The following is a 23,804-nucleotide window of genomic DNA, read 5'->3' as shown; positions in this document are numbered from 1 at the left end:
ATCTAGTCAAGGCTATGGTTTTTCCAGTGGTCATGTTGGATGTGAGAGTGGGACTGTGAAGAAGGCTGAGTGCTGAAGAATTGATGTTTTTGAACTGTGGTGTTGGAGAAGACTCTTGAGAGTCCCTTGGACTGCAAGGAGATCCAACAGTCCATTCTGAAGGAGATCAGCCCTGGGTATTCATTGGAAGGACTGATGCTAAAGCTGAAACTCCAGTACTTTGGCCACCTCACTCCAAGAGTTGACTCATTGGAAAAGCCTCTGATGCTGGGAGGGATTGGGGGCAAGAGGAGAAGGGGACGACAGAAGATGAGATGGCTGGATGGCATCACTGACTCGATGCATGTGAGTCTGAGTGAACTCCGGGCGTTGGTGATGGACAGGGAGGCCTGGCGTGCTTCGATTAATGGGGTCTCAAAGAGTCAGACATGACTGAGCGACTGATCTGATCTGATCTGATGGATTACCTTCAGAGAAGGCAATGGCAACCCACTCCAGTACTCTTGCCTGGAAAATCCCATGGATGGAGGAGCCTGGAAGGCTGAAGTCCATGGGGTAGCTAAGAGTCGTACATGACTGAGTGACTTCACTTTCACTTTTCACTTTCATGCATTGGAGAAGGAAATGGCAACCCACTCCAGTGTTCTTGCCTGGAGAATCCCAGGGATGGCGGAGCCTGGTGAGCTGCTGGGGTCGCCTAGAGTCGGACACGACTGAAGCAACTTAGTAGTAGTAGTAGTATGGATTACCTTGACTTAGTTTAATGACAGCCATTTGGAATACTTGGAGGTAAAAAGAATAGCAACCTTATCTTTTACTAGGGAACTCAAGACAGAAAATCATAGAAATATAAGGATAAGTAAAATAAATTCTATTAAATGTTATAAAGGCATAGCTGAGTCCATACAGAGGAAGATCTGGATTTGGGAAAATCTGGGAGAGTTTCCTGGAGGTTGTATCTTTTCAGACTTTTCTTTAAGGAAGGTTTGACCTGGATGGGAGTGGACAGGTGAGGGACAATTTTAAGTGGAAGATATAGTGAAAGTAAAGTTTAAGAAATGGAAAAGTAAAGGCTGTGAGTGGAGAATTATAATAGCTTCTATAGTTTATAAAGGAGATATAGGGAGGAAAAATGGAAAGGTGAACTGAATATCATATTGAGAAGAGTTTTAAATACAAAAACAGGATGAATTTATTCTATAGTCTTCAAGGAGTAATTGATCATCTCTGAGAGAATTATCAACGTGATGTCTTCACTTCAGTGCAGGTCAAGGTGTTTTGGAAGGAGAGTTGGAAAAGAAAGTTTCTGATCAGTTTCTCCCTCTGTTTTTAAGCTTATTGCCTTATGTATTGCATCCTCTTGTGGCCAAGGCATGCATCGCAAGCAAAGTTAACATGATCACTGCAAGCTACATCACCCCAGCGCTAAAAGAATTAGAAAAGAGGTAAGTGTCAGTCAGTTTTCAGCAGCTCCATGGAATTTTTAAATTTTTCTATCCGAAGTTTCCTTCTTTCTCTTTCTACCTCTTTTAGTGTGGAAGATGCTGGCATCACAGTCATTGGTGAATTGGGATTGGACCCTGGTCTTGATCATATGTTGGCAATGGAAACAATAGATAAGGCCAAAGAAGTGGGAGCCACGGTGAGCCCAACTGACATCCAAAGTTCCATTTAGGAAATCATTAAGAGGTCTAGATTTTTGTGTACGGAAATAATTTTTCTACAATTTTGATTAAAGAAACTGCTATATTTTTTAAAGGTTATATTCCACTTATAATTATTATAAAATGTTGGCTATGTTCCCTCTGTTGTACAATATTTCCTTATAGCTTTTTTTTTTCAGGCACTTTCAAGATCATAGTTTATTACTTCAGATAAAAAGATAGTATACATATTAGGGAATCCCTTAAAACTCAACTCTAGAGTTATACACCATCTAGTACTTTTGCACTGAATATTAACAAACAAAAAAAAAATCTCTAAACCCCTGAAAACCCCACTAGTAATATGAACTATGGTAATAAAAAATTTGACATTTAATTTGTTCAATATATAGTATTTACATTATGAAACCAATGGTGATCTAATAAACAGTGCTATGCATTATTTATGTGTAATAGTTTGTACCTCTTAATACCCTGCCCCTCTACTGCACCTCCCCACTTCCCTTTCCCCACTGGTAACCACTGGTTGGTTCTCTTTTATCTGTGACTCCGCTGCTTTTTTGTTATATTTGCTGATTTTTTTAGATTCCACATATAAGTGATATCATGCAGTCTTTCTCCGTCTGCTTATTTCACTTAGCATCATACCCTACAAGTCCATCCATGTTGTTGCAAATGGCAAGATTTAATTGTTTTTATCACTGAGTAGTATTCCATTGTATACATATACCCCATCTTCTTTATCCATTCATCTGCTGATGGACACTTAGGTGCTTCTGTATCTTGGCAACTATGAATAATGCTGTGATGAACATCAGGATGCATGCATCTTTTTAAATTAGTATTTTTTTCAGATATACACCCAGGAGTGATACATATGGTATGTAATATGGTAATTCTATTTTTAGTTTTTTGAGAAATATCCATGCTGTTTTCCACAGCAGCTGTACCAATATACTTTCCCACCAATAGTGTATACGGTTCCCTTTTCTTCACATCCTCTCCAGTGTTTGTTATTTCTGTTCTTACTGATGATAGTTACTCTGACATGTGTGAGGTGATATTTCTGATTGTGATTTAATTTGCATTTTCCTGATGATTAGCAATGTTGAGCATCTTTCCATGTGCCTGTTGGCCATCTGCATTTCCTCTTTGGAAAAATGCCTGTTCAGGCCTTCTGCCCATTTTTAAATCAGGTTGTTTGTTTTTTTTGATGTTAGCTTGAATGAGCTGTTTATATATTTTAAGTATTAACGTGTTGTTAGTCATATCATTTACAAATACTTTCTCCCATGCAGTAGGTTGTCATTTGTTTTGTCAATGGTTTTCTCTACTGTGCAAAAGCTTTAAACTTTAATTAGGTCTCATTTGTTTATTTTTACTTTTATTTCCTTTGCACTAGCAGATGGGTCCAAATATATATATATATATATATATATATATATATATATATATATATAATTTGTGTCAAAGAGTGTTCTGCCTGTGTTTCCTTTAGGAGTTTCATGGTTTCTGGTTTCACACTTGGGTCTTTAGTCTATTTTGAAAAAAAGCTGCTGCATTCTAACTCATACTGTGACTAGAAATTTCAAGTATAATTTTGAAACTGCAGAAATATTTGTGTGGTTAAAAACAGTCCAAGTCTTAGCATAAATTTTTAGAGAAATAGATGCTACTATAATATTTTGGTTTGATAAAAGACTTAGACTGCTACTTCATCCAAAATAGACTAGAGACCTAAGTGTAAGACCAGAAACCATGAAACTTCTAAAGGAAAACATCAGCAGAATACTCTTTGACATAAATTACAGCAAAAAATATTTTGTTTTTTGATCTTTAGACTGCTTTGAAAATTCTGTAGTATGGTTTGACTTTTAAAAGTGAGAAAAATTCTTTATAATATTATCAATCTGTTGGTATATAAAGTATCTTTTATACATAAGAAGGAGCTATTGGACATAAAGTGTGATGAGTCAGATTATATATAACGTAAAATAGATTATAATCAAATAAAAATTCTAATTAATTAAACTGTATCATATAATTAACCATATTTTATATTAACATATGAATCAGCATGAATAATTATGCACACATAACCAAATTATAATCAAATATATAATTTGAATTAAAAGGAGGCAATGATCAAGCAGAATTGAACTAACAGTTGGAGTTTTAATAGAGCAAAATGATAGTCACAGTATCTAGAGGATTAAAAATATATATATATATAAATATAATGGACTTAAGTGATGTTTGGCTTTAAGGATGTATTTTTGAAAGCCTTTGTAACTTTAAGAAAGGAGAAACTCTAACAAGTTTACTTTATTTGTGTCATTGTACTTAATTATTTGGATAGATTATTCTATCTTATTGCTGATTCTTTATTTTACAGATTGAATCTTATGTTTCCTACTGCGGTGGCCTTCCAGCTCCTGAATGTTCAGACAATCCTTTGAGATACAAATTTAGCTGGAGTCCAGTGGGAGTTCTGATGAACATAATGCAGCCCGCTACCTACCTGCTCAATGGAAAGGTGAGGGAGGGTCATAAAGCTTTAGAGAGATAAACCCAAAATAACTGCCTAAAAAATCCAAAATCCTTTTCCCTGATTCCAAGGCCCTTCAGTGCTGGCTGTGCTGCTTGTCCTCCTTTCCTCCTTCTGCAGTGTTTCCCGGCGTGTATTTTCTGTTCTTTTCAGTGTGCTCTCCCCACCATCCCCAGCAAAGCTCATTCTTTCCTCTGCCTTCTTGCAAGTTGTTTCTGCAGTTTAAACACTCGGCTTCTCTGCATGTGTATCTGCTGGTCATCTTGCAGTTTATTTCAGCATGACAAATGTTTACTGAGTCCCTGTTATGTGCTAGACTTGGGCCAAGGCACTAAAGGTTATCATGCTGAATGAAGTTCCTGATCTCAGAGAACTCATGACTGGAATGGGGTGGCTCTTGGGATGGAGAATTTGGTGGGTGAGGGAAAGAAACTAACATTTCTTTCCCAGCTACTGTGTGGCAGAATGTAAGAGCTCTCTGAGTTTAGTATTGTTTTCATCATTTTACTATAAGGAAACTGTGGCTCAAAGAGAATGTTCACAGCCATTTAGCTGGGATTCAAATCCAGGTCTAAACCTTTTTACCCTCTCTTTTACCAGATAGCTTCATGGCAGGAAAGGCAGACACTGGAAAAATTGGTATAATTCAATGATAAAAGTTCCAAAGTATGCTAACATGTCACAGTGATGCAGATGAAAGAGGAATTGACTTGATTTTGGTGAGGAGGTTGGGGAGAGGAAAATTAGCAGGAAGAGATGTACTCAGCTTTGAGGGTTAAGAAGGTGCCAGCCTGGCAGAGACACTGCCACTCATGACTGTGCTGAGTGTCAATTTCATCCAATTCTTACAACAACACTATAAAGTTACCTTTTCATACTGTTCATGGGGTTCTCAAGGCAAGAATACTGAAGTGGCTTAAATACTGAATACTGAAGTTGGCTTAAAGCTCAACATTCAGAAAACTAAGATCATGGCATCCGGTCCCATCACTTCATACAAATAGATGGGGAAACAGTGGAAACAGTGTCAGACTTTATTTTTGGGGGCTCCAAAATCACCATAGATGGTGACTGCAGCCATGAAATTAATAGATGCTTACTCCTTGGAAGGAAAGTTATAACCAACCTAGACTGCATATTAAAAAGCAGAAACATTACTTTTTCAACAAAGGTCTGTCTAGTCAAGGGTATGGTTTTTCCAGTAGTCATGTATGGATGTGAGAGTTGGACTATAAAGAAAGCTGAGCACCGAAGAATTGATGCTTTTGAACTGTGGTGTTGGAGAAGACTCTTGAGAGTCCCTTGGACTGCAAGAAGATCCAACCAGTCCATCCTAAAGGAAATCAGTCCTGAGTGTTCATTGGAAGGATTGGTGTTGAAGTTGAAACTCCAATATTCTGGCCACCTGATGCAAAGACCTGACTCATTTGAAAAGACCCTGATGTTGGGAAAGATTGAAGGCAGGAGGAGAGGGAATGACAAAGGATGAGATGGTTAGATGTTATTACTGACTCAATGGACATGAGTTTGGGTAAACTGCTGGAGTTGGTGATGGACAGGAAGGCCTGGCGTGCTGCAGTTCATGGGGTTGCAAAGAGTTGGACACAAATGAGTGAATGAACTGATGAGGTTTCCAAGATAGAAACAAGCATAAGAAGTGCTAACTCAGCCTCAGTTAGAGATGGCAGTTGGCATTAGTGAAAGTTGCTCAGTTGTGTCCAACTCTTTGTGACCCCATGGACTGTAGCCTGGCATGGACTGTAGCTTCCCAGGCTCCTCTGTCCATGGAGATCTCCAGGCCAGAATGCTGGAGTGGGTAGCCATTCTCTTCTCCAGGGGATCTTCCCAACCCAGGGATCGAACCCAGGTCTCCTGCATTGCAACCAGATTCTTTACCATCTGAGCCACCAGGGATTGCCAGTGTCCAAATCACATTGATCTGCTTTGATACTTTATGCTCTTGACTGTAAGGAAAGACTCACAGTTGGGAACAAATATAACTGGACCAAGGGTTCCTCTTTATGTTTTTTGCCCCAAGCACCTCACTCACCTCATGCTAGTCCTACCTCTACAGGGAGTGATAAATTATGTGATCAGACGTGGGTCTTAAAAAAGATTATTCTGGCAGCAGTATTATAAGTTCTCAGTGTATCTGTGATCTAAATGTATTTCATGTGAAAAAAGTAAATTGAAAGAATTTCTTAGGGTGAATGTTATTATCAACCACTAGGTTCTGTACCTATGATGAGTGTGGCTCCCAGCCTTGCCTACAAACTGGAATTGCCAAGGCACTTTAAAAATACAGATGTCTGGGCTACATTCCCCAGAGATTCTGATTTGCCTGGGCTTGAGGATCTTTAAAAACCTCCCAAATGATTCAGCTAATGTGCAGCTGAAATTGAGGTGAACTGATTTAATGACCAGAGGACCAGAGCTGAACTTAAAACATAACAGAGCAAGCAGGACACTTTATGCTGATTCTGGAAAGACACATTCACATGTTTCAGGATATGAAACAGGACCCCTAGGTTCTGGTCCAAGTGCTGATATTCCTAAGTGTCACCAAAGACCATGCAGTTGTAAAGGTCAACTGGGCATCAGTGTCCTGATGGTGGGCACTAAGTTTCCATCTAGTTCTTCAGGTCTACAAATCATGAAGGTTTGGGCCCCAGTCTGAGGTTCTACCAGGCACACAGTCCTTTTCTACACCACTGCCGATCTCCTATTGTATGTCAACAGCCCCTTCCACCTGCTGCTGTGTGGATCAGAGACTGACCCACACTTGGTATAAACTTACATATGAATGCAAGAAGAATTCTTGCTACAGTCATGCAAAATGCTTATTCTCAGGAAGCCATATGAAGATTATATGGCCAGATAAAGATTATAGCAAGGAGGTCAGTGGAGAGCAATATGTGCAACAGAAAGAGCAGGGAGCCTGATGCCATGGGGCCTGGCATGGTGCTCTAGCTCTGCCATTTGCTGGCTGGTCAGTACTCAAGCCATCATTTCATCTCTCGGAGCTTTGGGTTCCCTGCCATAATCATACCAGCCTTGCAGGGTTCTTGCAGTCGGGCTCTGTGAGGTCATATAGATTACACTCTGCTTAACAGCAGATTGTCAGGCATGTCTTAAGTCCCCAGCAAATATTAGCTGCATAAAGACATAAATGGTGATGAGAACTCAGGGAAAGCAAGAAGTTGTTTTCAGGCAGTAGAAGTTGTATTTGTTGAATTTGAAGTTTTTCCCTTTCATCCTGAACTCCTTGTGTAAAAGAGGAGTGCTTTTTGCATCTCCCTGACACTGTGGAGGACACCAAGAGAAAACACGATGCCTTTCTTTTCTTTGCTAAAATGATACTTTTCTCAAGGTCTCCTCTTGTGACTGCAGCTTGTCCTGACCACTCCAGCCCCTGTTAGCTATTCTTTTGTCTGAACTCCCACACTTTGATTGTCTGTGTCTAAGAACTTTCCGGATGCTGTATTATTCACTCAGCAATTCAAGTGCATCAGTCTATCTCCTAACCTGGATTGTTAGACTTCTCAAAGCCTCTCTTGTCCCTCCATCCTCTCTGTCACCATCACCTTTTGCCATGGAGCAGGCCTTACATAATTTACAGAATCATCACGGCAGAGTCAGGTGGCTTCTCTGGCTTCTGCTTGAAATCAAAACCTTAAAGTTTTCCAGCAACTCAGGCAGCAGCCTAGGATTTAGGATGTTTCTCACTGGAAATTACCACAAGGATGTAGGACCATGAGCTCTATTACCAGTACTATTGTTCACTTCTATCTTCTAATCCTGTTTCCAACACATCTGATTTCCTTGCACACGTTTGGAGACAGTGATTGTGTCTTCTCTGATTTGTCTTCTCTCCATGGGTGGTGGAACATTGATGGCATCTGGTGGTGACATGGCAGACCTTTGCCACCATCTCCTTCAGCCTCCTCTCCAAGTCACTCACAAGCAAAACACATACTATAAGTAAGGATTGTGTTTGTTCTGCAAACACAGCTTCAAGATGGGTTTTCTGCCTCTTTTTCCTTTGCCTGCCACTCTCTTGACTTCAGCACCCAGCCTCCCCATTGTAGTTGCTGCTCTCCACTGCCTGCAGCCATTCTTAATGCAATTTTCAGGTGCATCACCAGTGGCATGATCAGGAATGCTGTACCTGGTTCATCAATATCCTTCTCAAAACACTGATCCACAAATGAGCACCATTAAGGGGACAGTATGGTATAGTAACCCACTCCAGTGTTCTCGCCTGGAGAATCCCAGGGACAGGGGAGCCTGATGGGCTGCTGTCTATGGGGTCGCACAGAGTCGGCCATGACTGAAGCAACTTAGCAGCAGCAGCAGCAGCAGCACAGTATAGTAGGGGTATAGAATCCCTATAGAATCCCTCAGTGGTAAAGAATCCATCTGCCAGTGTAGGACATATGGATTTAATCCCTGGGTCGGGAAGATGCCCTGGAGAAGGAAATGGAAACCTTTCTACTCCACTTTCTTGTCTGGAGAATTCCATGGACAAAGGAGCCTGGTGGGCTATAGCCCATTAGGTCACAAAAGAGATGGACACAATTTAGTGACTAAATAACAGCAACAAATGGTATAGTAGAAAGAACACGGATGTTGGATTCAAATACTTCAGTTTAGTTCAGTTGCTCAGTCATATCCAACTCTTTGCAACCCCATGGACTGCAGCACGCCAGGCTTCACTGTCCATCACCAACTCCTGAAGTTTATCCAAACTCATGCCCATCGAGTCAGTAATGCCATCCAACCATCTCAGCCTTTGCCATCCCCTTCTCCTTCTGCCTTCAATCTTTCCCAGCATCAGAGTCTTTTCCAATGAGTCAGTTCTTCACATCAGGTGGTCAAAGGATTGGAGTTTCAGCTTCAGCATCAGTCCTTCCAATGAACACCCAGGACTGATCTCCTTTAGGATGGACTGGTTGGATCTCCTTGCAGTCCAAGGGACTCTCAAGAGTCTTCTCCAACACCACAACTCAAAAGCATCAGTTTTTCAGCACTCACCTTTCTTTGTGTCCAACTGTCACATACATACATGAGTATGGAAAAAACCATAGCTTTGACTAGATGGACCTTTGTTGGTAAAGTACTGTCTCTGCTTTTTAATAATGCTAAGTTGGTCATAGGTTTTCTTCCAAGCAACAAGCATCTTTTAATTTCATGGCTGCAGTCACCATCTGCAGTGATTTTGGAGCCCCCCCCAAATAAAGTCTGTCACTTTTTCCATTGTTTCCCCATCTATTTGCCATGAAGTGATGGGACCGGATGCCATGATCTTAGTTTTTTGAATGTTGAGTTTTAAGTCAGCTTTTTCACTCTCCTCTTTCACTTTCATTGAGAGACTCTGGTTCATCTTTGCTTTCTGCCATAAGGGTGGTGTCATCTGCATATCTGAGGTTATTGATACTTCTCCTGGCAATCTTGATTCCAGTTTGTGTTTCATCCAGCCTGGCATTTCACATGATGATCTCTGCATATAAGTTAAATAAGCAAGGTGACAATATAACCATTGATGTACTCCTTTCCAGATTTGGAACCAGTCTGTTGTTCCATGTCCAGTTCTAACTGTTGCTTTCTGACCTTCATACAGATTTCTCAGGAGGGAGGTCAGGTAGTCTTGTATTCCCATCTCTTTAAAAATTTTCCAGTTTGTTTTGACCTACACAGTCAAAGGCTTTGGCATAGTCAATAAAGCAGATGTTTTTCTGGAATTCTCTCGGTTTTTCAATGATCCAACAAATGTTTGCAGTTTGATCTCTGGTTTCTCTGCCTTTTCTAAATCCAGCTTGGACATCTGGAAGTTCACAGTTCAAGTACTATTGAAGCCTAGCTTGGAGAATTTTGAGCATTACTTTGCTAGCATGTTAGATCAGTGCAGTTGTGCAGTAGTTTGAACATTCTTTGGCATTGCCTTTCTTTGGGATTAGAATGAAAACTGACCTTTTCCAATCCTGTGGTCACTGCTGAGTTTCCAGATTTGGTTGCATATTGAGTGTAGCACTTTCACAGCATCATCTTTTAGGATTTGAAATAGCTCAACTGGAATGCCATGACCTCCACTAGCTTTGTTCGTAGTGATGCTTCCTAAGGCCCACTTGACTTTGTATTCCAGGATGTCTGGCTCTAGATGAGTGATCACACCATCATGCTTGTCTGGGTCATGAAGATCTTTTTTGTATAGTTCTTCTGTGTATTCTTGCCACCTCATTTTAATATCTTCTACTTCTGTTAGGTCCCTACCATTTCTGTCCTTTATTGTGCCCATCTTTGCATGAAATGAAATTCAAATAGACCTGTGTTTAAATCTGCCTCTGAGTGACTGTCTCAGCCTCAGTTTTTACCTCTGAAAAATGGGTTATTGTGTGGATTAAAGGTTATGTATATAAGGCACATGGCACACAGTGGGCCCTGCATAAATGCTTGTCTGTGTACTGCTCGTGTTAAATGTATTGTTGGTTTAGCAGTCAAGCTTATTGTCAGTGGTCCTCTGTGGCCTGGAGACATGTCAGTGTGGGCGACATGTGGGGAAGTCTTGCACTTAGAGCAGCCTACACCAGCAGTGAGTAATGAGCCAGTGTCTCTGCTGGAAGTGGATCTTGGATGTAATTATTGTCGAGTCAGAAAAAAATTCATATTCTCTGCCAAATAGATAAGTATGTCTTTCTTTCTTGTCCAAGTCATACAGGACAGGGCTTCTGAATGAATCCCATGATAGGTCACTAGAAATGCAACTCTGAATTGATACCAAATTACCCAGTAATGTTGGGGTCCAGTTGCTTCCATTTCAATCAATAAATGGATCATTACCATTCAGCTTATATTTCCTTATTTTCCTTATAAGGATCTCATGATGGTTTTAGGAACCAGCTGATTTATTTCTGACTAGTACAGTGCTGGAATATAGTGCTCTTTATTGACTTTTTCTTAAAAATCCCTAACCTTCAGACACATAACCAAATTTTAGAATTGCCATAGGTTGTAGAAGAGAGACAGGTGAGAAGACTCTAAAAGTTAACATTTGCCTATTTATTAGACTTTAAAAAAAATTTAGAATCCTGATGGAAGAAGTTTGCTTTAAAGAAAAGTGCATTTGGGAAATGTTTACTGTGAAGTTCAGAAAAGTTTCACAAGAAAATTAAACTAAAAGCATTCCTCACTTCCTTCTGATTCTCCCTCTTGGAATTTTTGATGGTGCTTGATGCTCTTTAAAGTGAGGCTTTAAAAAAAATTTTTTTTTAATAGCCATGCCTCATGGCATGTGGAATCTTAGTTCCCCAACCAGGGATCAAACCCTTGCCCCCTGAACTGGCAGAGCAGAGTCTTAACTACAGGACCACCAGGGAAGTCCCTAAAGTGAGCATTTGACAGCAGAGACCCCACCAGGCCTGACTCTGAGGTCAGCACTGCCTTTCCTCCTGGGACTCCAGTTCTATATACATATGTTTCCATTTTCCCCTTCATACCAAGACACATGTCAAACTTTCCTATAGATAAACCCCATGAAGCATTAAGTTTAGCCAAAGGTTCCTTTGAGCAAATTCCCCAGACTCCATCCAAAGATCCATCGCCAGCTCCCTCAAAGTGTTGTTTTGTGAAGCTCTCAGACATGGTCAGATATTGTTTCCAGGGGTGGGAGCAGGACTGAGTCTAGTTCCACCAGGATGCTCAGTTCTGGCTGTATTCCTCCAGAATGTTTTCCATGACCTCAGGGATGATCATCTGCCTCACAAGTTGAAAGAAGAATTTAGCCCCTTATTCAAGATGAAAGGGAAAAAAAATCCTTCACTGCATCTTGATTGTGTATGATGCAGGGAGAGGTGTAGGAAAGGGGATTCCTGAGACACCAGAAGAGCTTGGGATCTGTGTTGTGATTTCTTACCAGCAGTAAGATCAGGAGGTAGCATTTTTATTTATTTATTTAGTCATTCATTTATTTTCTTTGGAGTCTCACTGTGTGTTCGTTGCATTGTCCTTGTGAGAGGGCGTCTCCCCGACTCCCTCTCCCGACATCCACAGGCTGGTTGACTGGTCTAGGCTGTGAGTGTCTTATTGCTGCTCTAGTGCTGCTCCCGGGTCTTGGTGGACATTAAGTAAAGGTTTGTTCAGTGAAGAAAGCAGTGCATGGAGGCAGGAGCTGAGTCTTATTCATCACTGTCCTATTCCCAGGTGCCATCCTATTCCCTGGCACACACACAGCAGGTGCTCTGTAAATGCCAGGTGTGAATGGATGTGAATGGCACCTGACGTAGCATTCAAGACAGGGGATGGGAGTGAAGAGAAAGAACAGAGTGAGAATGTGGCCATTTCTATGTGAACACAGAAGGCACCTTGAGTATCTATTCTTATAGTGTGTTGCCTATTTAAAAACAGAACTCTAGGGGACATAATTCAGTGTCATCTTATCCAGGGGCTAGGGGAAATCAGAAACAAGATCTTAGTAAAAAGTGAAATGCTTTAAGTCAGATTTTAAAGCTTGGGAGAACAATGGCCTTGTGAACTAAGCTATTAGTGGAACAGGTTGAGCTTGGGATGTTGACCAGGGTGAGTGTTAGTTCCTCAGTCGTGTCTGACTCTTTGCAATCCCATGGACTGTGTAACCCACAAGGCTCCTCTGTCCATGGGATTCTCCAGGCAAGAATACTGGAGTGGACTGCATGCCCTCCTCCAGGGGATCTTCCCAACCCAGGGATTGAACCCAGGTCTCTTGCATCCTTACCAACTGAGCCACCAGGGAAGCCATTAAAATATTTTTTCAAATCACCTATTGTTTTTTTTTTTTTTTTTAGTAAAAGCTGATTTTTTTTTTTTATATACATGAAGGATGAAGATAAGTCCAAAGAGAGAATCCACTGTTTTAACTCCACATATGATTTTTCAATGTTCCCAGGTTGTGAATGCTGTAGGAGGTGTCTCCTTTCTGGATTCAGTCACTCCCATGGATTATTTCCCTGGATTAAATTTGGAAGGTTATCCTAACAGAGACAGTACGAAGTATGCTGAGATTTATGGCATTCCATCTGCTCACACTTTATTACGAGGGACACTGAGGTACAAGGTAAGTGGCTCTATTTGAGATGAACAGGTTGCCCGTTTTGATGTAAGTAATGCAAGCATGTAATTTTTCTTCGTAATCAAAATAATTAAGATGATAAACCAGATTGGAGTCTGTTCTGAGAACTCTTTGGATTGAATATTTCAGGAGATAACACGGCTGGAGCAAAAATGGAGTTTCTGACTCATGAGAATTGTGGGGGAAGGTGAAGGGCCAGCTTCAGATGTACTCAGGTTTGGGGGTCCAGTGACCTCACGGGGACTTGGTTTCTCTCCACCTCTCAGCTCTTCCTTCAAGCTTTGGTTGTGTCCCCTGCCTCACAGAATGGCAGGATGGTAGCAGGATCTTAGGTTCACATCCATTGAGAATGAAAAACGACATCTTCACAGTCAAAAATAGAGTTTTAATCTCATGGGCCCCTGAGATCAGTGCAAAAAAAGGTGCCAATCAGCTTTGGCCCCTGTTTTTCATACCCAGAGCTGATAATGTGGTCAGTGTCACCTTCCCCAAAGCAAATCGTAAATGTTTTTTAACCACAAAATAGAGTGTAGATACTAGGACCATAAATACAAATGTCCAGTACACATTTTTGAATCACAGAAGAATAGTTACAAGTGTGACCAGATTAAGACAACCAATATAATGGTTTCCTAGGGCTGTATAATGAATTACTATGAAAGTTTTAACAACAGAAATGTATCCTCTCAACAGAGTGTGTGTAGGGTTTGTGTCTTCTGGAGGTTTCCAGGGAGAAACCTTCTCGTGCCACTCTCACCTGACTAGCAGTGATTGCGGGCAGTTCTTGGTGTTCTTTACCTTGTAGACATATTGGTCCCATCTCTGCCTCCATCTTCATATCATCTTCTCCTGCTTATGTCACTGTGTCCTGTCCTCTTCTTGCCAGGACACCAGTCACTGTATTTAGGACCCACCCTAAATACTGAGATCCTTAACTAATTACATTTGCAAAGATTCACATGAGGTCTTTGAGGTCCTGAGTGGTCATGAATTATGACAGGTACATATTCAACCCTCTATTACTAGCATACCTAATATACATAGACCTCTAAAAATTAGGGATCTGATTTCAGATCTCACTGCCCTGTGAGATTTCCTGGTACCTGTGCTCTCATGAATGTGATTTCCTCACTGGGAACTAAATGAATTGTCGGTGATAACATCTTAAGTAGATAGAAGAGCCATGGATGTTTCATAAGCCTTTAGGCACAGGACAAATACTAGTGGAAATTGAAGTCATGCCCTCCCCAGATCTGGCAGATTCTTGATTCTGTTTTCTTCTTGTTCTAAGATGGTAAGTAGGAACTATTTTTTTCAGGGGATTCAGAAGTTAGGACTTTATGATCAGTTAGTCAGTTCAGTCAGCTCAGTTGCTCAGTCATGTCTGACTCTTTGTGACCCCATGAACTGCAGCACACAAGGCCTCCCTGTCCATCACCAACTCCCAGAGTTTACCCAAACTCATATCCATCCAGTCGGTGATGCCATCCAGCCATCTCATCCTCTGTCGTCTCCTTCACCTCCTGCCCCCAATCCCTCCCAACATCAGGGTCTTTTCCAAAGAGTCAACTCTTTGCATGAGGTGGCCAAAGGATTGGGTTTTGAGTTTCAACGTCAGTCCTTCCAATGAACACCCAGGACTGATCTCCTTTAGAATGGACTGGTTGGATCTTCTTACAGTCCAAGGGACTCTCGAGTCTTCTCCAATACTACAGTTCAAAAGCATCAATTCTTCGGCACTCAGCTTTCTTCACAGTCCAACTCTCACATCCATACATGACCACTGGAAAAAACATAGCCTTGACTAGACAGACCTTTGTTGGCAAAGTAATGTCTCTGCTTTTCAATATGCTATCTAGGTCATAACTTTTCTTCCAAGGAGTAAGCGTCTTTTAATTTCATGGCTGCAGTCACCATCTGCAGTGATTTTGGAGCCCCCCCAAAATAAAATCTGACACTGTTTCCACTGTTTCCCCATCTATATGCCATGAAGTGATGGGACCAGATGCCATGATCTTCGTTTTCTGAATGTTGAGCTTTAAGCCAACTTTTTCACTCTCCTCTTTCACTTTCATCAAGAGGCTTTTTAGTTCCTCTTCACTTTCTGCCATAAGGGTGGTGTCATCTGCATATCTGAGGTTATTGATATTTCTCCCGGCAATCTTGATTCCAACTTGTGTTTCTTCCAGTCCAGCATTTCTCATGATGTACTCTGCATAGAAGTTAAATAAGCAGGGTCACAATATACAGCCTTAAGTGCTCCTATTCCAGCCATACTGTTGTTCCATTTCCAGTTCTAACTGTTGCCTCCTGACCTGCATATGGGTTTCTCAAGAGGCAGGTCAGGTGGTCTGGTATTCCCATTTCTTTCAGAATTTTCCAGTTTGTTGTGATCCACACAGTCAAAGGCTTTGGCATAGTCAATAAAGCAGAAATAGATGTTTTTCTGGAACTCTCTTGCTTTTTCGATGATCCAGCGAATGTTGGCAGTTTGATCTCTGGTTCCTCTGCCTTTTCTAAAACCAGCTTGAACATCTGGAAGTTCACGGTTCACATATTGCTGAAGCCTGGCTTGGAGAATTTTGAGCATTACTTTACTAGCATGTGAAATGAGTACAATTGTGCGGTAGTTTGAGCATTCTTTGGCATTGCCTTTCTTTGGGATTGGAATGAAAACTGACCTTTTCCAGTCCTGTGGCCACTGCTGGGTTTTCCAAATTTGCTGGCATAATGAGTGCAGCACTTTCACAGCATAATCTTCCAGGATTTGAAATAGCTCAACTGGAATTCTATCACCTCCACTAGCTTTATTCATAGTGATGCTTTCTAAGGCCCACTTGACTTCACATTCCAGGACGTCTGGCTCTAGGTCAGTGATCACACCATCGTGATTATCTGGGTCATGAAGATCTTTTTTGTACAGTTCTTCTGTGTATTCTTGCCACCTCTTCTTAATATCTTCTGCTTCTGTTAGGTCCATACCATTTCTGTCCTTTATTGAGCCCATCTTCGCATGAAATGTTCCCTTGGTATTTCTAATTTTCTTGAAGAGATCTCTAGTCTTTCCCATTCTATTGTGTTCCTCTATTTCTTTGCATTGATCGCTGAGGAAGGCTTTCTTATCTCTCCTTGCTATTCTTTGGAACTCTGCATTCAGATGCTTATATCTTTCCTTTTCTTCTTTGCTTTTCGCTTCTCTTCTTTTCACAGCTATTTGTAAGGCCTCCTCAGACAGCCATTTTGCTTTTTTGCATTTCTTTTCCATGGGGATGTTCTTGATCCCTGTCTCCTGTAGAATGTCATGAACCTCATTCCATAGTTCATCAGGCACTCTCTCTATCAGATCTAGGCCCTTAAATCTATTTCTCACTTCCACTGTGTAATCATAAGGGATTTGATTTAGGTCATACCTGAAAGGTCTAGTGGTTTTCCCTACTTTCTTCAATTTAAATCTGAATTTGGCTATAAGTTCATGATCTAGGCTACAGTCAGCTCCCAGTCTTGTTTTTGCTGACTGTATGGAGCTTCTCCATCTTTGACTGCAAAGAATATAATCAATCTGATTTCGATGTTGACCATCTGGTGATGTCCATGTGTAGAGTCTTCTCTTGTGTTGTTGGAAGAGGGTGTTTGCTATGACCAGTGCGTTCTCTTGGCAAAACTCTATTAGCCTTTGCCCTGCTTCATTCCATACTCAAAGACCAAATTTGCCTGTTACTCCAGGTGTTTCTTGACTTCCTACTTTTTGCATTCCAGTCCCCTATAATGAAAAGGACATCTTTTTTCGGTGTTAGTTCTAAAAGGTCTTGTAGGTTTGCATAGAACCGTTCAAGTTCAGCTTCTTCAGCATTTCTGCTTGGGGCATAGGCTTGGATTACCGTGATATTGAATGGTTTACTTTGGAAATGAACAGAGATCATCCTGTCATTTTTGAGATTGTATCCAAGTACTGCATTTCAGACTCTTTTGTTGACCATGATGGCTGCTCCGTTTCTTCTAAGGGATTCCTGCCCGCAGTAGTAGATATAATGGTCATCTGAGTTAAATTCACATTTAACTCAGATTTTAGTCCATTTTAGTTCGCTGATTCCTAGAATGTCGACATTCACTCTTGCTATCTCCTGTTTGACCACTTCCAATTTGCCTTGATTCACAGACCTAACATTCCAGGTTCCTATGCAATATTGCTCTTTACAGCTTCGGACCTTGCTTCTATCATCAGTCACATCCACAACTGGGTGTTGTTTTTGCTTTGGCTGCATCCCTTCATTCTTTCTGGAGTTATCTCTCCACTGATCACCAGTAGCATATTGGGCACCTACCGACCTGGGGAGTTCCTCTTTCAGTATCCTATCATTTTGCCTTTTCATGCTGTCATGGGGTTCTCAAGGCAAGAATACTGCAGTGGTTTGCCATTCCCTTCTCCAGTGGACCACATTCTGTCAGACCTCTCCACCATGACCCATCCTTCTTGGGTGGCCCCACACGGCATGGCTTAGTTTCATTGAGTTAGACAAGGCTGTGGTCCGTGTGATCAGATTGGCTAGTTTTCTGTGATTATGGTTTCAGTGTGTCTGCCCTCTGATGCCCTCTGGCAATACCTACCATCTTACTTGGGTTTATCTTTCCTTGGATGTGGGGTATCTCTTCACGGCTGCTCTAGCAAAGTGCAGCCGCTGCTCTTACCTTGGATGAGGTCAGCCCCTCCTGACCTTGAACGTGGAGTAGCTCCTCTCAGCCCTCCTGCACTGGCGCAGCCACAGCTCCTTGGACGTGGAGTAGCTCCTCTTGGCCGCCGCACCTGACCTCGGACGTGGGGTAGCTCATCTGGCCACCGCCCCGACTTTGGATGTGGGGTAGCTCTTCTCGGCTGCTCCTGCGCCGTTGCAGCCTGGCGCTGTAGGTCACCGCTCCTAAGCTTCTGATAACTTTAGGTATATAATCTCTGGCCAAATGTATAGACCCCAAAATAGAGGTTTTTAAGAGATTTAAGAATGAACTAAAGCTCTCAAGAATGTGTAGGGGTGAGAACCATCCCACCGAACCTGAGAGAATGGATGTCACAGAGTTCATATTCATGAGGGCCACCACCCTGAGCAATGTCAGTAACCCTTCAAGTAGCCAGAATGTTCTTTTCAGTGTTAGAGATGAGACCCTGTCACCCAAGTATGATTGGGAGACTTTGACTTTTTCCCTGCACCTGCTTATCACATGAGTCCTTCTAGACCCAGCTTAATATCACCTTCTCATGGGATCTTAACTCCTCTCCTTGACTCCCCTCCCCCACATCTGTGTGAGTTCTCCTTGGTGCTCCCACAGCTATGATAGCCCACTCCAGGGCAGTCCTCAGTGGTCGTGGTTTTGCTCTCTAAGGACCAGGCTTTATTCATTTGTCTTATCTGAGCCTTCTCCTGGACTATAGTGTCTTCATGGGTGGGGAATGCATATTTCATCTCTGTGGCCTCAGCCCTAAGCACAGCAATTTGCTAAGGACTTACTGATAAAGGAATACACATAATAAATTCATCTCAAGAGGTCACCATAAAAATATATTTCTGAGATTGAGAAATAGCTCAGACATGTCTCAGTATCTCAGATTTTGGAAGAAAAGCACTCCAGCATTTATCAGATCCTAGAAGCAAGCTGGAAATACTGCTGTTTTGTTTCTCCTCTTTGAACTGTATTTACATTGGGTTAGAGCAAATGAGTGTGAATTCTTTAATTAGTAACCTTTGAACAGTTTCGGTGGTACAGCTTTTCAGAAATGTGAAAATCCACACATTAAATGATGAAATATCCAATGGCAACAGAAACTATATCTTAATAACTTTATTGCTTTCTGAAATAATCTCCTGCCTTTCTCTTCTTCCTCCTCTTCCTTCTATTCTCTCTCTGTTTCTCTCTCTAATTGCAGTGGCTATAAAGCCCCTTATTTTGACTTTCTCATTGCACCCTCCCCCCACCATGATTTGCTCACAAGAGAACATACATTATGATCTTCCTTCACTTTATTATCACTCAGAATCCATGCATCCTGTCATTTGTTTTTAGCATACTGGATGATGGATAATGGGGCGAGCGCATGGGGATGAAGGACACACATACTTTCTATGCCTGCAGTTCAGCAGCTGAATAGACAGTGAATTACAGTTTGTGTTAAGTGCCATTGTAGAGGTATGCACAAAATACTGCAGGAACCCAGGGAAGGGAGTGCCCACTTACCTAGTGGTGAGCTCAGATGCACTGAACTGGGCCTTAAGAGTAAACATTTCATAGGTGAGAAAGAGGTGTTACCACATTCCAGGCACAGGCAGTGTGCACCAAGGCCCATGTTCTGGAAGAGCCCAGCAGCTTATTTAGGGAATGTGAGTGGTGGAGAAGACCATTAGTGAGTCAGGCTGGAGGGGTGGATTGGCATGGGTTTCATGCCAAGAACTTTGGCCTGTTCTACAAGAATTAAGGACCCATGAGGAATTTTGTCAGTGGTGACATTTTAGAAATTTCGAATTCTTACCTTTTCCCCTGCTCCTTATTTGCATTAGAATAATGACTCAAGGAGTGGAATGGATTTTCTGCTTTGGGGGATATTCTTACATGCTCCTTCTTCCATTATAAAAGAGAGGACAACTATTCTGTTAAATATAATTCTGCTGACTTGAGTGTGTAACACAAGAGGAAATTTGCTTGTATGCTGTCAGAAAAGCACCACTCACGTTACCAAGAAAAAGTAAAGACCCTGTTTCGCAAGTTCTCTTAAGTAAACCAGTGGAATGGCTGTTACACTACTGATTTTGGTTTGAACCAAAGGGTGGCTGCATCAATGCTAGCAATACAAATGGCTATCTTCTGCCAGTTTTCTAAATGAATTATGAAGATAGATTCTTCTTTTAAAAAGAATTAAAAAACAATTGTAAAGACATTTACATGTGTTGCTTACCAAATCTTGTTACAGGGGTATGCCAAAGCTTTGGGTGGATTTGTGAAGTTGGGTCTCATAAACAGAGATGCGTTTCCTGCCCTTCAACCTGATGCCAATCCGCTCACCTGGGTGAGTGACTCTGGAATTACACATTGTCTGCTGCTCTTCAGAAATGCCTTCTGAAATGGTCAGGTTTGAACCTGGGTTTTAACCAGCAAAGAACCCACCCTATGGTATATGTGCAGGAAGTTAAATCCTAGTTCCAAAGTCCCCTTTCCCTTCACTGTTTTGGGAGGATGGAGGGGACATGGAGGCTGACCCATGGGGCCTTTTTCCTGTGGCAGCTTGTACCACTTGATTGCCCCCTCAGCCCTGAGCAGAAATGGGCTTGCCCCCTGCGTTGGGCTCTGAGCTTTGCCGCTTGTCTAAGTGCTGGCCCCATTGACGAGAGTTAAACTAGGGCCTCCTGAACCTGGGAAGGCAGGAGAGCTCCTGGTGGTATTCCAGAACTGATTCCCAACGCCCGAATTAGGTCAACCATTTGTAACCATGAGGAGTTTGAGTTTTTAAGTACTGAGTTTATGCACATATCTGTATTGTATTTAAATCCTACAGTCTCAGGGTTAGAAGGAACTTTGGAGACTTGGAGTGAGTGAGTGAAAGTCGTTTAGTCGTGTCCGACTCTTTGCAACCCCATAGACTATATGGTCCATGGAATTCTCCAGGCCAGAATACTGGAGTGGGTAGCCTTTCCCTTCTCCAGGAGATCTTCCCAACGGAGGAATCGAACCCAGGTCTCCTGCATTGCGGGCAGATTCTTTACCAGCTGAGCTATCAGGGAAGCCCTGGAGACTTGGAACTGAATGTAAATAAAGCTTCCACTAACTGCCAAGAATTAATTTGTTACCAACTGGTTGTCCAACTTAAATTAACATGCCCATATTTCAATAGAGATGCCAGAAATCTGTCCCAAGGAGATAAGAATCTGTACTGCTAATCCCATAAGTCTCCCAGTGAAGCTGTGGTATTCTTGTTAGCTGGTTGCTTTTAAATTCTCATTTTTTGTGTATATAAGAGTTTTTTCAATCTAAGTTTCAGCTTCATAAATTAACTTGTTGGACAGAAGTGAATAAATATCCATGGAATGAATCTAATATTGAGGCAATTTGATTGGGAAGGTTGGTACAAGCATTCTTGGGGCTGGTCCCCTTATCTTGGCAGCTACAGTCTAGAACAGGGGCTGGCAAACTGTTTTTTTGGTAAAAGACCAGATTGTAACTTTTTTAGGCTTTTGTGGGTCACATGGTCTCTGTCAGACTCCTCAGTTCAGACTGCTTATAAAAAAAAGAGCATGACTATGTTTCAATAAAAGTTTTTATTTACAAAACCAGGTGGTGAGCTCAATTTGGTCTGTGAACTAGTGTTTTTTTTTTTTCCTCTTTGTGGGAAGGTTTTTGATTTTTAATTGGAGGATAATTGCCTTACAGTGTTGTGTTAGTTTCCGCTGTACAACAAAGTAAATCAGCTACATGTATACATATATCCTCTCCCTCTTGTCCCTCCCTACCAATCCCCATCCCCCCACCCAGGTCATCACAGAGCACCAAACTGAGCTCCCTGTGCTATATAGCAACTTCCCACTAGGTATATTTTACACATGGTAGTGTATATATAGTGTGTGTGTGTGTGTGTGTATATATATATCTCCATTCTCCCCATTTTTCACCTTCTTCTTCCCTTGCCGAGCAAGCTTGTTGATCTTTAATCTAGAGCACAGCCTGGAGAAAGTCTTGTTTAGAAAATGGAAAAAGCTATGAACACCGTTTAACTGTTCTTCCTTTGAGATTTTATTATCTGCACAATCTCCCTCATTTCCTGAACTTACAAAAGAATCGTGGTTGCTACTAGCAACCACAGCAAAGATCCTTTTACTCTATCCTGGCCAAAACAAGAATACCAAATCCTAGACTTCTGGAGGGCAAGGGATAATGGGTGAAAGGTGATGAAGAGGATCTGCAAAGGCAGGCAAAGTGATCACAAATATGGTATTACTCTTTTGGTTGATTTGGTGCTATGACTCATTTTTATTGCTGAAATATCATGCTAAAATACCACCCATTTATTGATGTGTAGGTGTGCAGACATATGTATGCACATGTGTATGCCACAATTTACTGTTTCTAATTATCTCTAATTTACAATTTGAGGTCCAGTGTCTTCCTAGGATAATCTCTAAACTTATTTTTTATTCTATTTGGAACTTAGAAGCTGTATCTTTGTTTTTCTAACCAGAAAGAACTCCTCTGTGATCTAGTTGGGATTTCATCCTCTTCCAAATGTGATGTGCTTAAGGAAGCTGTCTTTAAGAAACTGGGAGGAGACACAACCCAGTTGGAGGCTCTCGAATGGTAAGCACGCACCAGTCAACCTAGAGCAAAACACTGGATCAATGATCACTTAGTTCTTTCTAGTCGAAGAAAGGTCAAGATAGAAACAGACATTTCACATTGTCTAATGTTGGCCCGTTGTAGAGAGATTACCACACACTATGTACATAAGGGGATTAAAAAGTAGGTACAGAGAGGAATTCAATGGCAATTATAACTTGAGAAATACTTATTTTTGAGAAACATCACTACTCAGTTTTCGAGAAAGGTAGGGTATTTTTTCTCTCCTGTAGGAGATTCTCCCACTCTTCTTTACTTTAAAATACTTATTCACCTGGCCGTGACACATTCTGCTGGTATCCTTCACATGGGACAACCAACCTGTAAGTTAATCTCAGGAGAAGCTTGGCAACAGTGTGCACTGACTCTGTCAGGTCTGGCTCCAGGCAGCACTCATGGGAGAGTCTGGGGATGATTCTAAAGGTGAAAACATTACTGTTATTATTTAACAGGAACTTGGGAGTCCTATAACTTGAGCTGTCATCTTATGATTCTGCCCTTTCAAGACGAAATCCAATGAGTGTTCCCTTCTGCTTCCCAAGTGAGCGTGTATGTAGGACTTGGAATTAACGCAGCCATCTCTTATTTTTCTCAGGTTAGGGCTACTCGGGGATGAACAAGTCCCTCAGGCTGAGTCTCTCGTGGATGCCCTCTCCAAGCATCTGGCCGTGAAACTTTCCTATGGTAGGCCATGGGCTATGAGCTGAACATCCCAGAAGGATCTTAAGAGCCAGTGAATTAGATTGGAGAGCAGGAGTCACACAGTGGGAATGGACAAATGTGATGTGAGGGAAAGAGCACTAGGGCTATTTCTCCAGAGGGAAGACTAAGAGAACTACTAAGTAAGAATGAACTTGAAAATATGGCAAAGGAAACCATTATTAGTTTTACTTTTAATTTTTGACACATTAAGGGAGTGCTGAAGCAGCATTCTGGGGAGAAGAGAGGATGGCCTCTCCAGCAGTACTCTAGTGTCTGTAACTGGGTTAGAGTGAGACCAGTCTGGACAGAGGAATCTGGTCAGAGTTATCATTTCCTTGAATTTTTAATTTGTCCTTTGGGCTTCAAAGCAGTATATCTAATTATTTAAGGATATACATAATGGGAAAGAAAACTTGAAAGAAGA

At 41.6% G+C, this 23,804-nt stretch overlaps 1 protein-coding gene across 3 annotated transcripts in view; it reads left to right on the top strand.

Moving 5' to 3' along the window:
• The window catches only part of AASS (aminoadipate-semialdehyde synthase), an 81,980-nt gene that overhangs the window by 51,490 nt on the left and 6,686 nt on the right, over positions 1-23,804 (top strand). For all 3 annotated transcript variants that reach the window (XM_019958996.2, XM_019958997.2, XM_019958995.2), the window contains 7 exons: positions 1,335-1,445; positions 1,534-1,642; positions 4,060-4,200; positions 13,130-13,297; positions 20,265-20,360; positions 22,524-22,639; positions 23,274-23,362. In XM_019958996.2, the coding sequence (XP_019814555.2) occupies positions 1,335-1,445; positions 1,534-1,642; positions 4,060-4,200; positions 13,130-13,297; positions 20,265-20,360; positions 22,524-22,639; positions 23,274-23,362 (830 nt within the window). The remainder of the gene's footprint in view (positions 1-1,334; positions 1,446-1,533; positions 1,643-4,059; positions 4,201-13,129; positions 13,298-20,264; positions 20,361-22,523; positions 22,640-23,273; positions 23,363-23,804) is intronic.

This window comes from Bos indicus, chromosome 4, assembly GCF_029378745.1.
Source record: "Bos indicus isolate NIAB-ARS_2022 breed Sahiwal x Tharparkar chromosome 4, NIAB-ARS_B.indTharparkar_mat_pri_1.0, whole genome shotgun sequence".
Classification (NCBI taxonomy): domain Eukaryota; kingdom Metazoa; phylum Chordata; class Mammalia; order Artiodactyla; family Bovidae; genus Bos; species Bos indicus.
Note: the sequence above shows the minus strand (reverse complement) of the source record. Positions and strands in the feature narration are given on the sequence as shown.